The sequence below is a fragment of the Mauremys mutica genome, chromosome 12 (assembly GCF_020497125.1).
Source record: "Mauremys mutica isolate MM-2020 ecotype Southern chromosome 12, ASM2049712v1, whole genome shotgun sequence".
Taxonomy (NCBI): Eukaryota; Metazoa; Chordata; order Testudines; family Geoemydidae; genus Mauremys; species Mauremys mutica.
This window is the reverse complement of record NC_059083.1, coordinates 37640082-37656314: the sequence shown is the minus strand read 5'-3', so window position 1 is coordinate 37656314 and position 16233 is coordinate 37640082. Positions and strand designations below refer to the sequence as shown.

The 16233-nt window shown below is 48.6% G+C and overlaps 1 protein-coding gene across 1 annotated transcript; it reads left to right on the top strand.

Annotated features, from left to right (window-relative positions):
• Positions 1-435: 435 nt before the first annotated feature.
• On the top strand, positions 436-1392 carry LOC123346751 (olfactory receptor 14A16-like). Its single transcript, XM_044984213.1, has one exon. It carries the CDS (start codon positions 436-438, stop codon positions 1390-1392), a length of 957 nt encoding a protein of 318 aa, XP_044840148.1.
• Positions 1393-16233: the final 14841 nt, after the last annotated feature.

Sequence of the window (16233 nt, the reverse complement as noted above, 5' to 3'; positions counted from 1 at the left end):
GGAACCAGGCTGTGTGGGCATTTTAATTTCATGGCCAAGTTATGAGCCTGGTAAGTGTAGCAATAGGGGCAAAAGGTTGGCTAACATTGTTGGATTTGGGTTGTACTTTGTTCCATCCTCCATACTGCATTTGATAAAGCCACATATTGGGCCAGATCCTCAGATGATGTAAACTGACCGAGCTACATTGACTTTAAGGGAGCAATGCCAATTTACACTCCTGTGATAACACACCAGAGTAGTGCTCTGTTTGTGAGAGGTGAAGAACATTTGTTCCTCCAATCAATAGAAGTGACGAATGCTGTGCACCTTTGACATTCACATCATGAGAGATTATGGAGAGGGGAAACAGGGTCACTCTGTCTCTCACTATAATCCTGACCATTGCCCTTGTCTTTCCCTCCACAGGCAGGACACAATGAACTAAGAAAGAAAATGTCCAACCAAACCAACATAACAGAGTTCCTTCTCCTGGGATTCTCTGACGTTCGGGAGCTGCAGATTTTGCACTTTGTGGTGTTTCTAGTGATTTACCTGGCAGCCATGATGGGGAATCTTCTCATCTTCATGGTTGTAACTCTAGACCACCACCTTCACAGCCCCATGTACTTCTTCCTGATTAATTTGTCCATCCTAGACCTCGGCACCATCTCTGTCACCATCCCCAAATCCATGGCTAATTCCCTCATGAACACCAGGTCCATTTCCTATTCTGGATGTGTTGCCCAAGTCTTTTTCCTCATCTTCTTTGCTGTATCTGACTTCGCCTTACTCACCATCATGGTGTACGATCGATATGTCGCCATCTGGAAACCACTGCACTATGAGACTATAATGAACAGGAGAGCTTGTGTCCAAATGGCAGCCAGTGCCTGGATCAGTGTAATTGTCTATTCTTCATTGCACACCAGGAGCACATTTGCAATCTCCTTCTGTGGTGGTAACGAGGTGGATCAGTTCTTCTGTGAAATTCCCCAGCTACTCAAGCTCGCCTGCTCTGACACGTACCTTGGTGAAGTTGAGGTACTCATCTTGAGTGCATGCTTAGGCTTAAGCTGCTTTGTTCTTATAATTCTGTCATACACTCAGATCTTCCAAACAGTGCTGAGAATCCCCACTGAGCAGGGTCGGCATAAAGCCCTATCTACCTGCCTCCCTCACCTCATTGTGGTCTCCTTGTTTGTTTCCACTGGCATCTTTGCCTACCTGAAACCCACCTCCAGTTCTCCATCAAATCTGGATCTCATGGTGGCTGTTCTTTATTCCGTGCTGCCACCAGTAATGAATCCAATCATCTACAGCATGAGGAACAAGGAAATCAAAGCTTCCCTGAGGAAACTCAGTGGCTGGAGGTTATTCAGCAAGAATAAAATGTCTATATTTCTCTTATGAACATAGTTTTTATCTGTGTTTCTTTACAAACACAATCAATTGATGATACTTTGTTATTTCCCCATAAGAACATGCTGTTTGATTTTTTATGCAAAATGCTGTATTTATAGTGGTACATCCAGACTCGCTCCACTAAGTCAATGGAGTTATTCTAGGTTTATACCAGTGTAAGTAAGATGTCCATTAATATGTCTCCAGTCATAGGGAAGGAGGCGGGGGGTGGGGTGGTTAGTGGATTACGGATTGTTTTAATAAGCCATAAATCCATTGTCCCTATTCAGTCCATAATTTTTGGCATCTAACAACGTTATGAATTTAAGCTCCCAGGCCCATCCCTTGAAGTTGTTGTGAAAGTTTTCTTTGGGAGAAGGACTGAGTCATCAGATATAGAATTTTTTTGCAGATATAGAATGATCACTTTATGAAAAGTGTTCACCCACAGGCGAATGGGTGTTTTTGTCTTTTATCATTTTCCTGTGTGAGTTCATTCAAGAGCGTAGTGATTGTTTGGTTTCACCCACATAATTGTTATCAGGGCATTTAGTGCAATGGATGAGGCACACTACATATTGTAATAGGCATGTGTATTGCCCATGGATCTAGACAGGTGTTTTTTTGGGGGTGATAATCATCATAGCAGAGGAGATATGTCTGCAGGTTTTATATCTGTTGCTCTGGCAGGGTTTGGTGTCGCTTTGCATTCGTGTGTCCTGTTCTGTGGGTGAGGATGAGCTTGGAGAGGTTGGAAGGTTGTCTGAGGGCCAGAAGAGGGAGTGATGGAAAGATTTCTTTCAGGACGTGTGTTGCAGCGCAGGCGTGCGTGGACAGAGCTCGACCACCAATATGATTTAAAGCAGAGTCCTTTTATTTCTCTCCAGCATACATCTTTATACACTTAAAGCAAGCAATCAAGCAATTGCTAATTGGTTAATAAGGTACAAACAAGCACAGCTGTAACTTCATTGGCTATTTAACATCCTGGCCAACCCTTTAATTTATTATTCTGTTATTGCCTCCCAGCAGATAAGAACGAGCCTCATCCTTGAGACTTGCATGTCAGTTTCCCACACTCTTATGCAAAACAATCCGACAGACGTGGTCCCCATTGAGTATAGATTGTAATTGTTTGATGATACCCTGTGTCGTCAACAGGCCAATTCACCTTGAATGGCCCCTTGAAATATGTGTTAACTATTTGCACTAAACAATCCGTTACAATTTGTATTTAGCTGTAACACTCTGAGTACATTTCCTAGACCTGAAGAAGATCTCTGTGTAAGCTTGAAAGCTTGTCTTTCTCACCAACAGAAGTTGAGGAATAAAAGCTCTTACCTCATTCACCTTGTCTCTCTAATATCCTGGGACCAACATGGCTACAGCACCACTGCATAAATCAGTGTTGTGTTTTTCTTGATGTTGTTGAAAGGCTTATTTAAGAGGAAGGTTTTGCAATGTTTCCTAAAGACAATCAGACTCTGGATAATGAGGCCAAATTTTGATCCCATTGAAGTAACTGGAATTTAGCCATTCTCTTCAAAGGAATCATGATTTGGTCAGTGGCCAATACACACAAGGATCCAAGTGTGGGTAAAGGGAGCCTGGAGAAAATGAATGCAACAGAGATATAAGGGTGAGATTCCCATCTCAGCTAAACCAGAGCAGATGCAGCGTAGCTCCATTGACACCACCAGTTTAATACTGACAAGGCCTTGGACCAAAGACATGGGACTAAGTTCAGTAGTAACATAAACTCTGGTACAACTCAGGTATTTGTCAGGGGTCATTTTGTTATAATATTGGTATGAATGGGAAAATGCCATCACATGCACCGATCTGGTATTCCATATGCCATCCAGTGTAAATCTAGTCACATCCAAACTGAGAAAGGATCTAAGAAGTTGGCCTGTTATTAGTATTAGAATGCTATCTTTGTGCATGGTTGTGTACACTGCATATATGACAGACAAAGGCAGAGTCTGAAATTAGATAGAGAGAGAGAGAGAGAGGACCGTTCTTTGTCCTAATACGCAACCTATTTGTGTCATACTGATAGATTTCTATTTGATTGTGAATTGTTAGATAGATAGATAGATAGATAGATAGATAGATTAGGCAAATTATTGAGACTCATTTCCTATTCAAGACTATGCCCAGATCATGATTTTCTTATAAACATTAATTATTAAACATTATTTACCAAAGAATTTCTCTCACAATATCTTACTCCACAGCTCTAAGGAGGGAGATTCCACCACCTCCCTAGGTAACCCATTCCAGTGCTTCACCACCCTTCTAGTGAAAAAGTTTTTCCTAATATCCAACCTAGACCTCTCCCCCTGTAATTTGAGACCATTACTCCTTGTTCAGTCATCTGCCACCACTGAGAACTGTCTAGATCCATTCTCTATGGAACCCCCTTTCAGGTAGTTGAAAGCAGCTATCAAATCCCCCCTCATTCTTCTGTTCTGCAGACTAAACAATCCCAGATCATTACAGAGTGATGATCAGTAATGATCCAAACTAAGTTAACTAAAGTTAATGGCGTTACTTTAGGCTTACACCAGTGTAAATTAGATAAGATCTATCGATCTATCAATTACAACAAACCGTTAGTTAACACAAAGTTAAGGAGCTGGCAATAGCTAGAATTGGCAGATATTGGCACACACACAGGAGGGAAATAGGGGCTGTCAGCCATCCCTGTTCTGCCTCTTCCCCTATTTCCCCCCAGTCTCCTGTCATTCACTATTACGTCCCCCTTCGCAGTGCACCACCATTCTCCTCCACTCCACCTAGCTCCCATTCCTCTCCAATTGACTCACCACCCCATTTATCCCCCCCTTTAACACCCCTCTGTTGCTACCCCCAAAATCCCTTGTTAGGGGAGCTTTTGACAACTAGCCAAATGCCTAGGCCACTGCCAGTAGCTGGAATCCTGATTATCTTGCTCATTGCTAAAAGTAGCTCAGGAGTTAGGCGACCACAAGACGTGAGCATGAGCCTGCATCCTTCCTGGTAAGCTCCCTTTTGAAATTGTTGAAGTTTGTGTTTTAGCAAAACAGGAAGTCTGGCTATAGTTTTGACTGCTGTTAGGTGGAAATTCAGCTGCAAGGCTAACAGCTCAAAATTGCTTGCTAATGTTTTTTTTTTTATTTTTAAGTGACATGTTTTTAACACCTGCTTCTTGTTTAATGGTTGGTTTTGATTGGTAAGCTATGTAACACTTGTAAGGATAGGTAGGGGACAAGATCTGGGTTAAGTGAACTCTGCTGTGAATCCATCTTCAGTTCCCCAGTGGTAGACGGAAAGCTGGCCACTGGAAAGCTGTCACTGGACACTCGAGGACCACTCCAGACCTTGAGGTAACTACAGTTTGGGGTGCTCCAACGTAAGCTGTTGCTTGTGTGTGTACGTGCTGGAGACTAAATAAAGTAAAAGCTTTAAGTGAAAGCACTCTTGTTTGCACTTATCAGATAGGTGCGCTGTGTCCCCATTGATTAGTTTCCTGACACCGCCCCATAAGGAGTAAAGTTACTGAGAACTTTGAGTTCAGAAAGCCTCTGGGTAACACCCTCTCCCATTGTCCTCCACCCCCCGCATCCTCTCTGCCCAGCAGAAATGTGCATGTGTAACCTATTTTTAATTCCAAAGTAGTTTCAGCACCTTCCAAATTTTCTGCTGTGCTCGGGTGACATTTCCAAAAATTAAAAACCCTTGGACAGAGGCAGATGCCACCTTCTTTTAGTTTCCGATTTTGGCCCACTATTAGAGTCAAACTCAGTGTCCGAGTGGTGCTCAGGTTTGATGGCCAGACCATTCCTCCTTTAGAAGCTTAGGTCTTGTGATCCAGAGGTAGTGTTCAACCAGCTCATGATCTCTCCATGCACATGCACTCTGTAATCTGTTTAGTGCCACACTAACCACTTCAAAGGCTGATGTGCCTAACTGGAGAGCTACACACTATGGCTAATCGCATTGTAACTTGATTTCCCCCAAAGGGCTGGTATTTGGCCTATATTGTGGGGCTGCTGTGAGGATCTGAGCCCCGGTTTGATCTCTCTGTGTGTAAAAAAAAAATCAGCACCAAAATACCCTAACTTTAAGAAAAGTTAGAAGTAACTCCATTGCAGTCAATGGGACTGACACGACCCACACTTAGTCAGGAATAATTCAATAAGGCTGACTCCCCTCTCACCCCAGGGTAACTCAGTGGAGTTATGATGCAGTACAGCTGGTCTAAGGAAGAGGAGATTCAGGCTTTTTGACTCCAGACCCCAACATGTCCTCCATCCACTGAACCCCTCCTACCCTCATCCCTGAGTATCTCCCTCCATCTCTCACACACAGCCCAGACCCCACAATCAAACACCCACAGACCCTAATCCCCTCATTCCCCACTCATAACCTTCCACCCCACAGACTTCCAGCCCTTGTCTGTTGAGATTTCCCACTCCCACCGGCCAGAGCCAATTTCCCCACCCAGAGTTTGTGACTCAGCTTCCTCAGAGATCCCTACTTAACCCCTCTGCCCACCAGTCCCCTCCTCTGCTCAGCCCCATTCCACTGACATGGTCCCATACCCAGGGAACAGCCCCCCACCCCTGCTTCCTTCCACTCCACCTCCAAACACCAGCCCATTCTCTACTCCATCTCCCCATTGGTAAACCCAGGCCACCACTTTCTTCGTTCCCCACTCTCCTCTTTCCTCTGCCTGGCCCAGCTCCACTCTTCTGAACAGTGACTCTAGGGTGGGCTCCGCCCAACCCTTCCCAATACACAGTTAAGCTGGGGAACAAGGTATCACTCAGACCTGGTCTACACTACGAGTTTATATCGAATTTAGCAGCATTAAACCACATTAACTCTGCACCCATACACACAATGAAGCCCTTTATATCTATATAAAGGGCTCTTAATACCGGTATCTGTAATCCTCCACAACGAGGGGAATAGCACTGAAATCAGTATTGCTATTTCGGATTAGGGTTAGTGTGGCTGCAATTTGATGGTATTGGCCTCCGGGCGCAATCCCACAGTGCACCATTGTGACCACTCTGGACAGAAATCTGAACTTGGATGCACTGAACAGGTACACAGGAAAAGCCCTGAGAACTTTTGAATTTCATTTCCTCTTTGCCCAGCATGAAGCACTGATCAGCACGGGTGACCATGCAGTTCCAGTATCAAAAAGAGCTCCAGCATGGACCGTATGGGAGATACTGAATCTGGTCTCTGTATGGGGAGATGAATCTGTTCTATCAAAACTCCATTCCAAAAGACGAAATGCCAAAGCATTTGTAAAAATTTCCAAGGCTATGATAGACAGAGGCCACAGCAGGGACTCAACACTGTGCTGTGTGACAAGCGTAATGGAAAGCCAAAGAATCAAATGGAAGATCATGGAGGGAGGGAGGAGGGACTGAGGACTCGAGCTATCCCACAGTTCCCGCAGTTTCTGAAAAGCATTTGCATTCTTGGATGAGCTCACAATGCCTGAAGGGTCAAAAACATTGTTGCGGGTGGGTCAGGGTATATGTCGTCAATCTCTACCCCCTCACCCCCGTGAAAGAAAAGGGAAAAAAATCGTTTCTTGCCTTTTTTCAATGTCACTGTTGTGACAGACCCAAACCAGTGCGGTACAGGAGTCTGGTAGAGGGCAAATATGGTCACTGGATGAGTAGTTTTCTGTTCCCTGAGTGACCAGAGCAGGGGCTGCACTAGAGTAATCATGAACCTGCTAGAACCAATTAAGGTAGACAGGCTGATTAGAACACCTGCAGCCAATCAAGGCAGGCTAATCAGGGCACCTGGGTTTAAAAAGGAGCTCACTCCAGTCAGGCGCGGGGGAGCCAGAGGAGAGGAAGTGTGTGTGAGGAGTTGGGAGCAAGAGGCACAAGGAGCTGAGAGTGAGAGGGTGTGCTGCTGCTGGAGGACTAAGGGGTACAAGCATTATCAGACACCAGGAGGAAGGTCCTGTGGTGAGGCTAAAGAAGGTGTTTGGAGGAGGCCATGGGGAAGTAGCCCAGGGAGTTGTAGCTGTCATGCTGCTGTTACAGGAGGCACTATAGACAGCTGCAATCCACCGGGCCCTGGGCTGGAACCTGTAGTAGAGGGTGGGCCTGGGTTCCCCCCAAACCTCCCAACTCCTGATCAGACACTGGAGGAGCTGACCCAGACTGTGGGGAAGATCACTGAGGTGAGCAAATCTGCCAATAAGCACTCTGCACCACGGTATGGGGAGGAGGTGACCAGCTCTCTGTGGAGAAAGAAGTAGTTCGGGACTATTTAGAAAAGCTGGACGAGCACAAGTCCATGGGGCCGGATGCGCTGCATCCGAGGGTGCTAAAGGAGTTGGCCGATGAGATTGCAGAGCCACAGGCTCATGGTGATCGGGGGAGGTCCCGGATGACTGGAAAAAAGCTAATGTAGTGCCCATCTTTAAAAAAGGGAGGAAGGAAGATCCAGGGAACTACAGGCCTGTCAGTCTCACCTCAGTCCCTGGAAAAATCATGGAACAGGTCCTCAAGGAATAAATTCTGAACCACTTAAAGGAGGGGAATGTGATCAGGAACAGTCCGCATGGATTCACCAAGGGCAAGTCATGCCTGACTAACCTAATTGCCTTTTATGATGAGATAACCGGCTCTGTGGCTGAGGGGAAAGCAGTGGATGTGTTATTTCTTGACTTTAGCAAAGCTTTTGATACAGTCTCCCACAGTATTCTTGCCAGCAAGTTAAAGAAGTCTGGGCTGGATGAATGGACGGTAAGGTGGATAGAAAACTGGCTAGATGGTCGGGCTCAACGGGTAGTGATCAATGGTTCCATGTCTAGTTGGCAGCCGGTATCAAGTGGAGTGCCCCAAGGGTCGGTGCTGGGGCCGGTTTTGTTCAATAGTTTCATTAACGATCTGGAGGATGGTGTGGACTGCACCCTTAGCAAGTTTGCAGATGACACTAAACTGGGAGGAGTGGTTGATACGCTGGAGGGTAGGGATAGGATACAGAGGGACCTAGACAAATTAGAGGACTGGGTCAAAAAAAATATGATAAGGTTCAACAAAGACAAGTGCAGAGTCCTGCACTTAGGACGGAAGAATCCCATGCACTGCTACAGACTAGGGACCGAATGGCTGGGCAGCAGTTCTGCAGAAAAGGACCTAGGGGTTACGGTGGACGAAAAGCTGAATATGAGTCAGCAGTGTGCCCTTCTTGCCAAGAAGGCTAATGGCATTTTGGGTTGTATAAGTAGGGGCATTTCCAGCAGATCGAGGGAAGTGATCATTCCCCTCTATTCAGCACTGGTGAGGCCTCATTTGGAGTACTGTGTCCAGTTTTGGGCCCCACACTACAAGAAGGATGTGGATAAATTGGAGAGAGTCCAGCGGAGGGCAACAAAAATGATTAGGGGGCTGGAGCACATGACTTATGAGGAGAGGCTGAGGGAACTGGGATTGTTTAGTCTGCAGAAGAGAAGAATGAGGGGTGATTTGATAGCTGCTTTCAACTACCTGAAAGGGGGTTCCAAAGAGGATGGATCTAGACTGTTCTCAGTGGTAGAAGATGACAGAACAAGGAGTAATGGTCTCAAGTTGCAGAGGGGGAGGTTTAGGTTGGACATTAGGAAAAACTTTTTCACTAGTAGGGTGGTGAAGAACTGGAATGGGTTACCTAGGGAGGTGGTGGAATCTCCTTCCTTAGAGGTTTTTAAGGTCAGGCTTGACAAAGCCCTGGCTGGGATGATTTAGTTGGTTTGGTCCTGCTTTGAGCAGGGGGTTGAACTAGATGACCTCCTAAGGTCCCTTCCAACCCTGAGATTCTATGATTCTATGACCCACCAAGGTAGAGGGGAACTTTGTCACACCATATGTCTACTGGATGATGCTGGTGTACGCGGTGCTACAGCGCTAAACAGTAGCATCCCCGCCCCTTCCCTTCCTGATGGCAGACGGTGCAATAGGACTGGTAGCCGTCATCATCAGCCCGTGAGTGCTCCTGGCTGGCTTCGGTGAGTTCGGCCGGGAGCGCCTGGGCAAAAATGGGAATGACTCCCGGTCATTCTCTTCTTTAAGCTTTGTTTCCTGGAGGTTCAATCCTGCCTGGAATATCATAGCAGCTGGAGGCTGCGCTCTTCTCCCCCCGCCCTTTAATGTCTAATGGAGATTCAGTCCTGGCTGGAATATCATAGCAGCTGGAGGCTGCCTCCCCCAGTTTTATCTCAATAAAGTCAATGTTTCTTATTCATGCATTGTTTATTACTTCATCACACAAATGGGGGGATAACTGCCACGGGAGCCCAGGAGGGGTGTGGGAGGAAGGAAGCAATGGGTGGGGTTGTTGCGGGGGCACCCCTAGAATGGCATGCAGCTCATCATTTCTGCAGGATATCTGGGGCTCTGACACAGAACGGCTGTCCTCTCTGGTTCTTTAGTAGGCTTGCCCGATATTCTAGGCAGGACTGACTCTACCTTTAGACAAAACATAAAGAAGGGAATGACCTGGGAAGTCATTCCCATTTTTGTCAATGAGCCCCCAGCCGACCTCACCGAAGCCAGCCAGGAGCACTCATGGGATGATGACGACGGCTACCAGTCCTATTGAACTGTCTGCCATCAGGAAGGGAAGGGGAGGGGATGCTACTGTTTAGCGCTGTAGCACTGTGTACACCAGCAGCATCCAGTACACATACGATGTGACAAAGAGGCACCCATGACAGCAGCAGACAGTAGAATATGACTGGTAACCGTCATTGCCAACTCGCAAAGCAGCGGATGGTACAATAGGACTGGTAACCGTCTCTGCTAACTTGCAAAGGCAAGGGGATACTGCTGTGTAGCACTGCAGTACTGTGTCTGTCAGCAGCATCCAGTAGACATATGGTGAGAGTGAAAAAAGGCTAAATGGGCTCCACAGTTGCTGTGCTATGGCATCTGCCCGGGCAATCCAGGGAAAAGGGTGCGAAATGATTGTCTGCCATTGCTTTCACAGAGGGAGGATTGAGAGACGACATTGACCCAGAATCACCCGCGACACTGTTTTTGCCCCATCAGGAATTGGGATCTCAACCCAGAATTCCAATGGGTGGGGCAGACTGCGGGAACTATGGGATAGCTGTGGGATAGCTACCCACAGTGCAATGCTCCGGAAATCGGCGCTAGCCTCGGCACATGGACGCACACCGCCGAATTAATGTGCTTAGTGTGGCCGCGTGCACGCGACTTTACACAATCTGTTTCCAAAAATCGGTTTATGTAAAATTGGAATAATCCCGTAGTGTAGACATACCCTCAGACAAAGAGCCCAGCAAGGTGAATCATTGACAGGGATCACAAGAGCCTTCACATTTACATCAGATCAGAGAATGAATTAAACCGCGATGATGCAGGTCTCCAGCCAGCCACTAACTCACAGGGAACCTCCCTGACACAGAGGTCAGGGAAGAATTGTTCACTGGGATACACTGCCCCTCCCTCTACAGCAGCTGGTGCTGGTCCCTCCAGGAGTCACTGCTGTGAGTAGGGCTGTTCCCAGGAGAACGTGGAAAGAGGCACTTTTAGTCCCATAAAGCTCTGCTGACTCTCAGGGCTAGATTCATACACTACAGGGCCCCCTTGACCCTGTACCCCACATGGAGTGGGAGTGGTGGGGGCCCCTCAAAGAGAGGCTGACAGTGGCATGGGACCCCCTGCTCCCTCTCAGAAGATCGTTAGGTCAGCCAGGGTTTGCAGCATTTGGGTTTGCTGCCTGAGAAGGCCCATTGTGTCCTGGGGCATCTCCCTCTCCTTTTCCTGCTGGGATTCCTGGGCCATTCTCCTGTTCACTCCGCCTTTCTCCATGCCATCTGCCATGTCGGCACTCCAGGCCCTCTGTTTGTGGTCCAACATGTCCTCCCTTGTCCTCTTCTTTCACCTCCTAAAGGTCAGGCCTTCTGTGGGTGCAGAGGGGGCACACCTCAAAGGCCACCATACTAGAAGGTGCTGAAAAAAGAGACAGATGTATCATTTACAGTCACAGTGGAAAGGGAAAGGTAAGTTTCAAAACTACCTTCCCTTATTCCCATCGACACTTTTAAAACGACCTGCTTCGTGACACTGGCAGCTTTAGAGAACCTTGGTACAACAGCGTTTTCCAGCTCCAGCCGGAGGAGTATGGCCTTCCGGGGTGGTGCAGGGGAGGATTTTCCATTGCCTGAAGCTATAATATTTCAGGCCCCATTCCAGGGATATGATTCTAGGGCAACAGCACTGATTATTGGCACTGTTTGCCACAGGCAGTAGTAGAGTGACCACCTTCTCAAAAGGCAAAAATGGGACACATGCATGATCCCAGACCCCTCAATGGCCCTTCTTTTCCCTTGAGCCCCCACCCCCTGCTCCTCCTCTTCCCCCAAGGCCTGCAACTGCACACAACAAGGCAGAGCTCCTAGGTGGGCAATCAGGAAAAGGCATTTCAAAAATATGCAGGGATTTGAAAAGGGTGTGTGACTTCTGGTCTCCATGAGCCCAAGGCAGTTGGGTTCACCATTGTGACCAGCAGAGTCATTGTTGCATGGAATGGGGCATTGTGGGACAGCTGCTGGAGGACTGTTAGGGTTGACACAGGTCATGCACTGTCTACACTCATGCAGCATCAACCTCTGTAGGTCGACCATGGCTCAATACCACTCAGGGAGGTGGTTTTACTGCATCACCTTCACGGGGTGCTTACATCAGCCAGAGACAAAAGTGTAGACATGGGCACAAATAGATCAATGCAAGTTGACTTATGTCGACCTAACTTTCTAGTGTAGACCATGCCTTAGACACACGCATGATCCACAGAACCCTCCACTCAGGGGCGGCTCTGTGTATTTTGCCGCCCCAAGCACGCAATCAGGCTGACTTCGGTGGCATGCCTGTGGGAGGTCCACTGTGAAGGCGGATTCGGTGTACTAACCGCCGAATTGCCACCGAAGCCGCAGGACCAGAGGACCTCCCGCAGGCATGCCACCGAAGGCAGCCTGACTGCCGCCATCATGGCGACCGGCAGGCTGTCCCCTATGGCTTGCTGCCCCAGGCACATGCTTGGTGCACTGGTGTCTGGAGCCGCCCTTTCCTCCGCTCAGCTGCTGAATTACCCTGTCGGCACCTAAGTTTCTGCCTCAGGCAGGCACCCAGATGCCTAGCTCACTGCTAAGCCCCAGAGGGAACCTCAAAGCAGGTGAAGTTGGACGTTTCCCCACCAAGCTCACCTGCAGGGCCCGATCCGGTAGGTGTCCTGAGAGCACATGTCACTCCACCCAACACAGCTGGTGGGGTGGGGAGGCAAAAGTCACCTTCAAGCCATTGGTTAAGGCACTCAGCTGGGATATGAGAGTAGCCACTTCAAGTCCCTCCTCTGCCTGAGGAGAAGGGGCCTGAATAGGGATCTGCCCCCTCTCAGGGGAGTGCCCAAACCACTGGGCTATAGGATAGCCTGACATGAGGCTCCCTCCAGCTCCATCCATAATTAAACATGCCTTGATCCAGATAGAATGTGGGACCCGCTCCACAGCCCCGTGGTGGGTGAATCCCGCTGAGGGGGGAATACCTGTTCAAACCCTGCTCCATACCACGCAGAGCGGGGAGTTGAGCTGGGGTCTCCATGGGACATCTCAAACTCCTGGCCTAGTCCTTTGTCCTACTCCCATGGGTGCAGTCCTTTCTCTCCCTCGCCCTCCCACCCTTTGACCATCTGCTATGCGGTTAGGTATATCCCACCTCCAATCTTGTAAGAAACACTTAGATGCCTGGCTCCAGAAGGGCTCACGGCAGTGAATTGCTAGAAGAGCTAAGCACCTCCTTTCTGCCTGGACTTAAGTGCAAAACTCTCTGCTAGAACACATCTCTCTCCTTGGCATCTGCTACTGGCTGGCTTAGGCAGCTCCCCACCTAGTGTGCTGGCTTTGTGCATCCTCCCTCAGGCATCTACCTCTTCCCAGGCATTGTATGGAGATCTGGGGCACCAAACAGAGGATCTGTGGTTTCCCCTGGGTGGCAGGTCACCTAAAAGTTAGGCACTGCAATACAGGGCATTGCAATGGCTAAGTGGATCCCCACCAACTAGGCCATCCTTCCACCCCATGTGGTTATAAATCCTCTCCATCCTCATTCATGAACCTCCTATGACTGCTTCTGCCCCTCATAATACAGAAGCTGCAAGCAACAGGTAAGGCTTGACAAGGGGGTATTTATTTCCTACGATAGCCATTGGCTGGCAAAAAAAAACACCTGATGACAAAGACCTCTTATAACTGTACTGTTAATGAACACTAGGGGCAGCAAAGGGTGGGGGCAAGGAAGGGGCAGCTATACTGTATAATGGATACTAAGGGCAACAGAGGGTGGTCTGGGAAGGAGTTGCTATATCTGATGAACAGGGCTCCAGGGAGAGATTCACCAGCCGCCCTTAGAGAACAGACATGGATAAATCTTCTACCCACAGCGCCAACTCTTTGCTGCCAGAGAAACCCTGAGTCAGCCATGCAGCTCATAGGCAGCGAGCAAGAGGTCTGAGCTTATTGATATTCAGTCTCACTGAGAACAGTGAAAGGGTCCTTTGGCTACCTAACATTTGGCATCCAGATCCTACTGTGATAGGGGCATCAGAGGTAGATAGATAGATAGATAGATAAACTTCAGTGATTCCTTTCCAGCAGTACCTTGACATTGAGAAAGAAACAGTTTCAGCTGGAATAAAGCCACACTTCTCAGCACAGTAAGTTGACTGTTGTCATTAAATATCTGGGATATTTAAGGGGTTGAATTTAGCCATATAAATGTGAGTGACAATGTCCACTTTTTACTGTGAGTTCAATCAGCTTGGTATAGCTAATTCCATGGCACCCAGGGGCAAACTCATTTTGCTTATTTTTTATCTTTTTTGCATAATAGGGAACATGGGATCTGAATGGAGACCTTGGGTCCAGTTTCTGCACTGCCAGTGTCTTGTCCTGTAATTTTGGGCAAGGGACTTAACATTCATGGCTTTCTGGTTCCCCATGTGTCGAAAGGGTGGAAATCAGGAACAAATTCACTAAATTCAGTGGGATTGGGCTGTCGTCCATGAGGTCAGAGTCAGGTCTTCTCGACTCTCTTAGACACTTGGGGCCAGATTTTTAAAGGTGCTTAGCGGGATTCTGAGATGAACCTAGGCACGTACAAACCATTAAAATCAATGAATGTTAGGCATCTAGATTCTTTTGAAAATCCAACTGGGCACCTAAACACCTTTAAAAACCTGACCCTTCATTCTTGATCCACTGTGTGATCCAGTGGCAGGAAGAACTTAGCTCCAATTAGAGCTGGCCAGGAATTTTTCAATGAAAGGGTTTTTTTGTTGGAAAACACCGATTGTCAAAATCAAACCATTTTGCTAAAATGTACCAGTTTCAATGATACGTCCGTCAGGAATCCCACCTGATGCCTAAACACCTTAACAATCTGGCCATCTATGGGGTAAGGCAGCGGCTGAGCGGGGGTTTTGTCTGTGGGGCATAAATGTTGGACTGAGGTGCCTAAAATGGCATTTAGGGGCCTAAGCCCCTTTGTGAATCAAAACTTAATCAGCAAAGTGACCAGACATGGCTTAAAATAAACACAAGCAGCAGGTCTGTTGAATAAAAAGATGCGATTAAAGTAGCACCTCATGAACCTGTATTGTAAACCTTGCAATTACATGGTCATGGGCGGCGAGTTCTATGCGTCTGAGGTGTCTGGGCACCAGGAATATTCCTGGTACCCAGGCACCATGGGCCTGGCTCCAGCACTGTCTGAGGGTCTCTCCCTCGGCCCCACCTCCGGCCCCCAGGCGCCCTCTCCCCACACGTCCCCCGGGCCATTTAAAACAGCCCGGGACCACCATTCACCACCGGCAGGGCAGAGGAGCTGAGTGACTTCCCACCTGCTCCCTACACATGGATGCCAGGCCCTCTCTGCAGCCTCTGGATGGGGTGGGTCTGTGTCCTGCCCCAAGCACCTCTGCAGCCAACGGGAAGCTGCGGGGGAAGTGCCTGGGGGTAGCAGCACATGGAGACTCCTGGCCTGCCCTGCCTAGGAGCCCCAGGCAAGCACTGCAACTCCCCACCCCCACTCCCACACCAGAACCTGCACCTACTCTTCAGTTCCCAAACTCCCTCCCAGAGCCTGCACCCCCTCCCTCCACATGTCCTCCTGCACCCAAACTCCCTCCCAGAGCCTGCACCCCCTCCCTCCACACCCTCTCCTGTGCCCAAACTCCCTCCCAGAGCCTGCAGCCCACCCCCAGCCCAGAGCCTGCACCCAAACTCAGTCCCAAAGCCTGCACCCCTCATCCCCTCCTGCACCCCCAGCCCCTGTCCCAGCCTGCACACAGCACCCAAACTCCATCCCAGAGCCTGCACCCCCACCCCCTTCCTACACACCCTCTCCTGCCCCCAAACTCCATCCCACAGCCTGCACCCCAGACCCCCTTCCCCACACAAATTCCCTCCCAGTGACCAACCTCTCACCCATTCTGCACCCCACTCTCCTGCCCCAGACCAGGGCTTGCACCGCAGACCTCCTTCCCCGACCCAAACTCCCTCCCAGAGACTTAGACAGGTGAGGGGCTGGAATTTGGGGGGGGGTGGAGCTTGGGGGGCGGGTTCTGGGCACCACCAAAATTTCTACAAACCTGCCACCCCGTACATGGTGATGGAGAAGAAAAGGAAGAGTCTTGTTATTTTCCTGAGCTGCAATATATGCCCTGCAGCATAATATGTAAAGCCAGGCTCTATCTAGCTTCTGTTTCTCATTCCATGACCATTTCCCATTGGCCTTCCCTCTGCAGTGTATAGCTACACAAGAA

Coding starts and splice junctions, on each gene's coding strand:
- LOC123346751 (XM_044984213.1), top strand. CDS start 436: ATGTCCAACCAAACCAACATAACAGAGTTCCTTCTCCTGGGATTCTCT.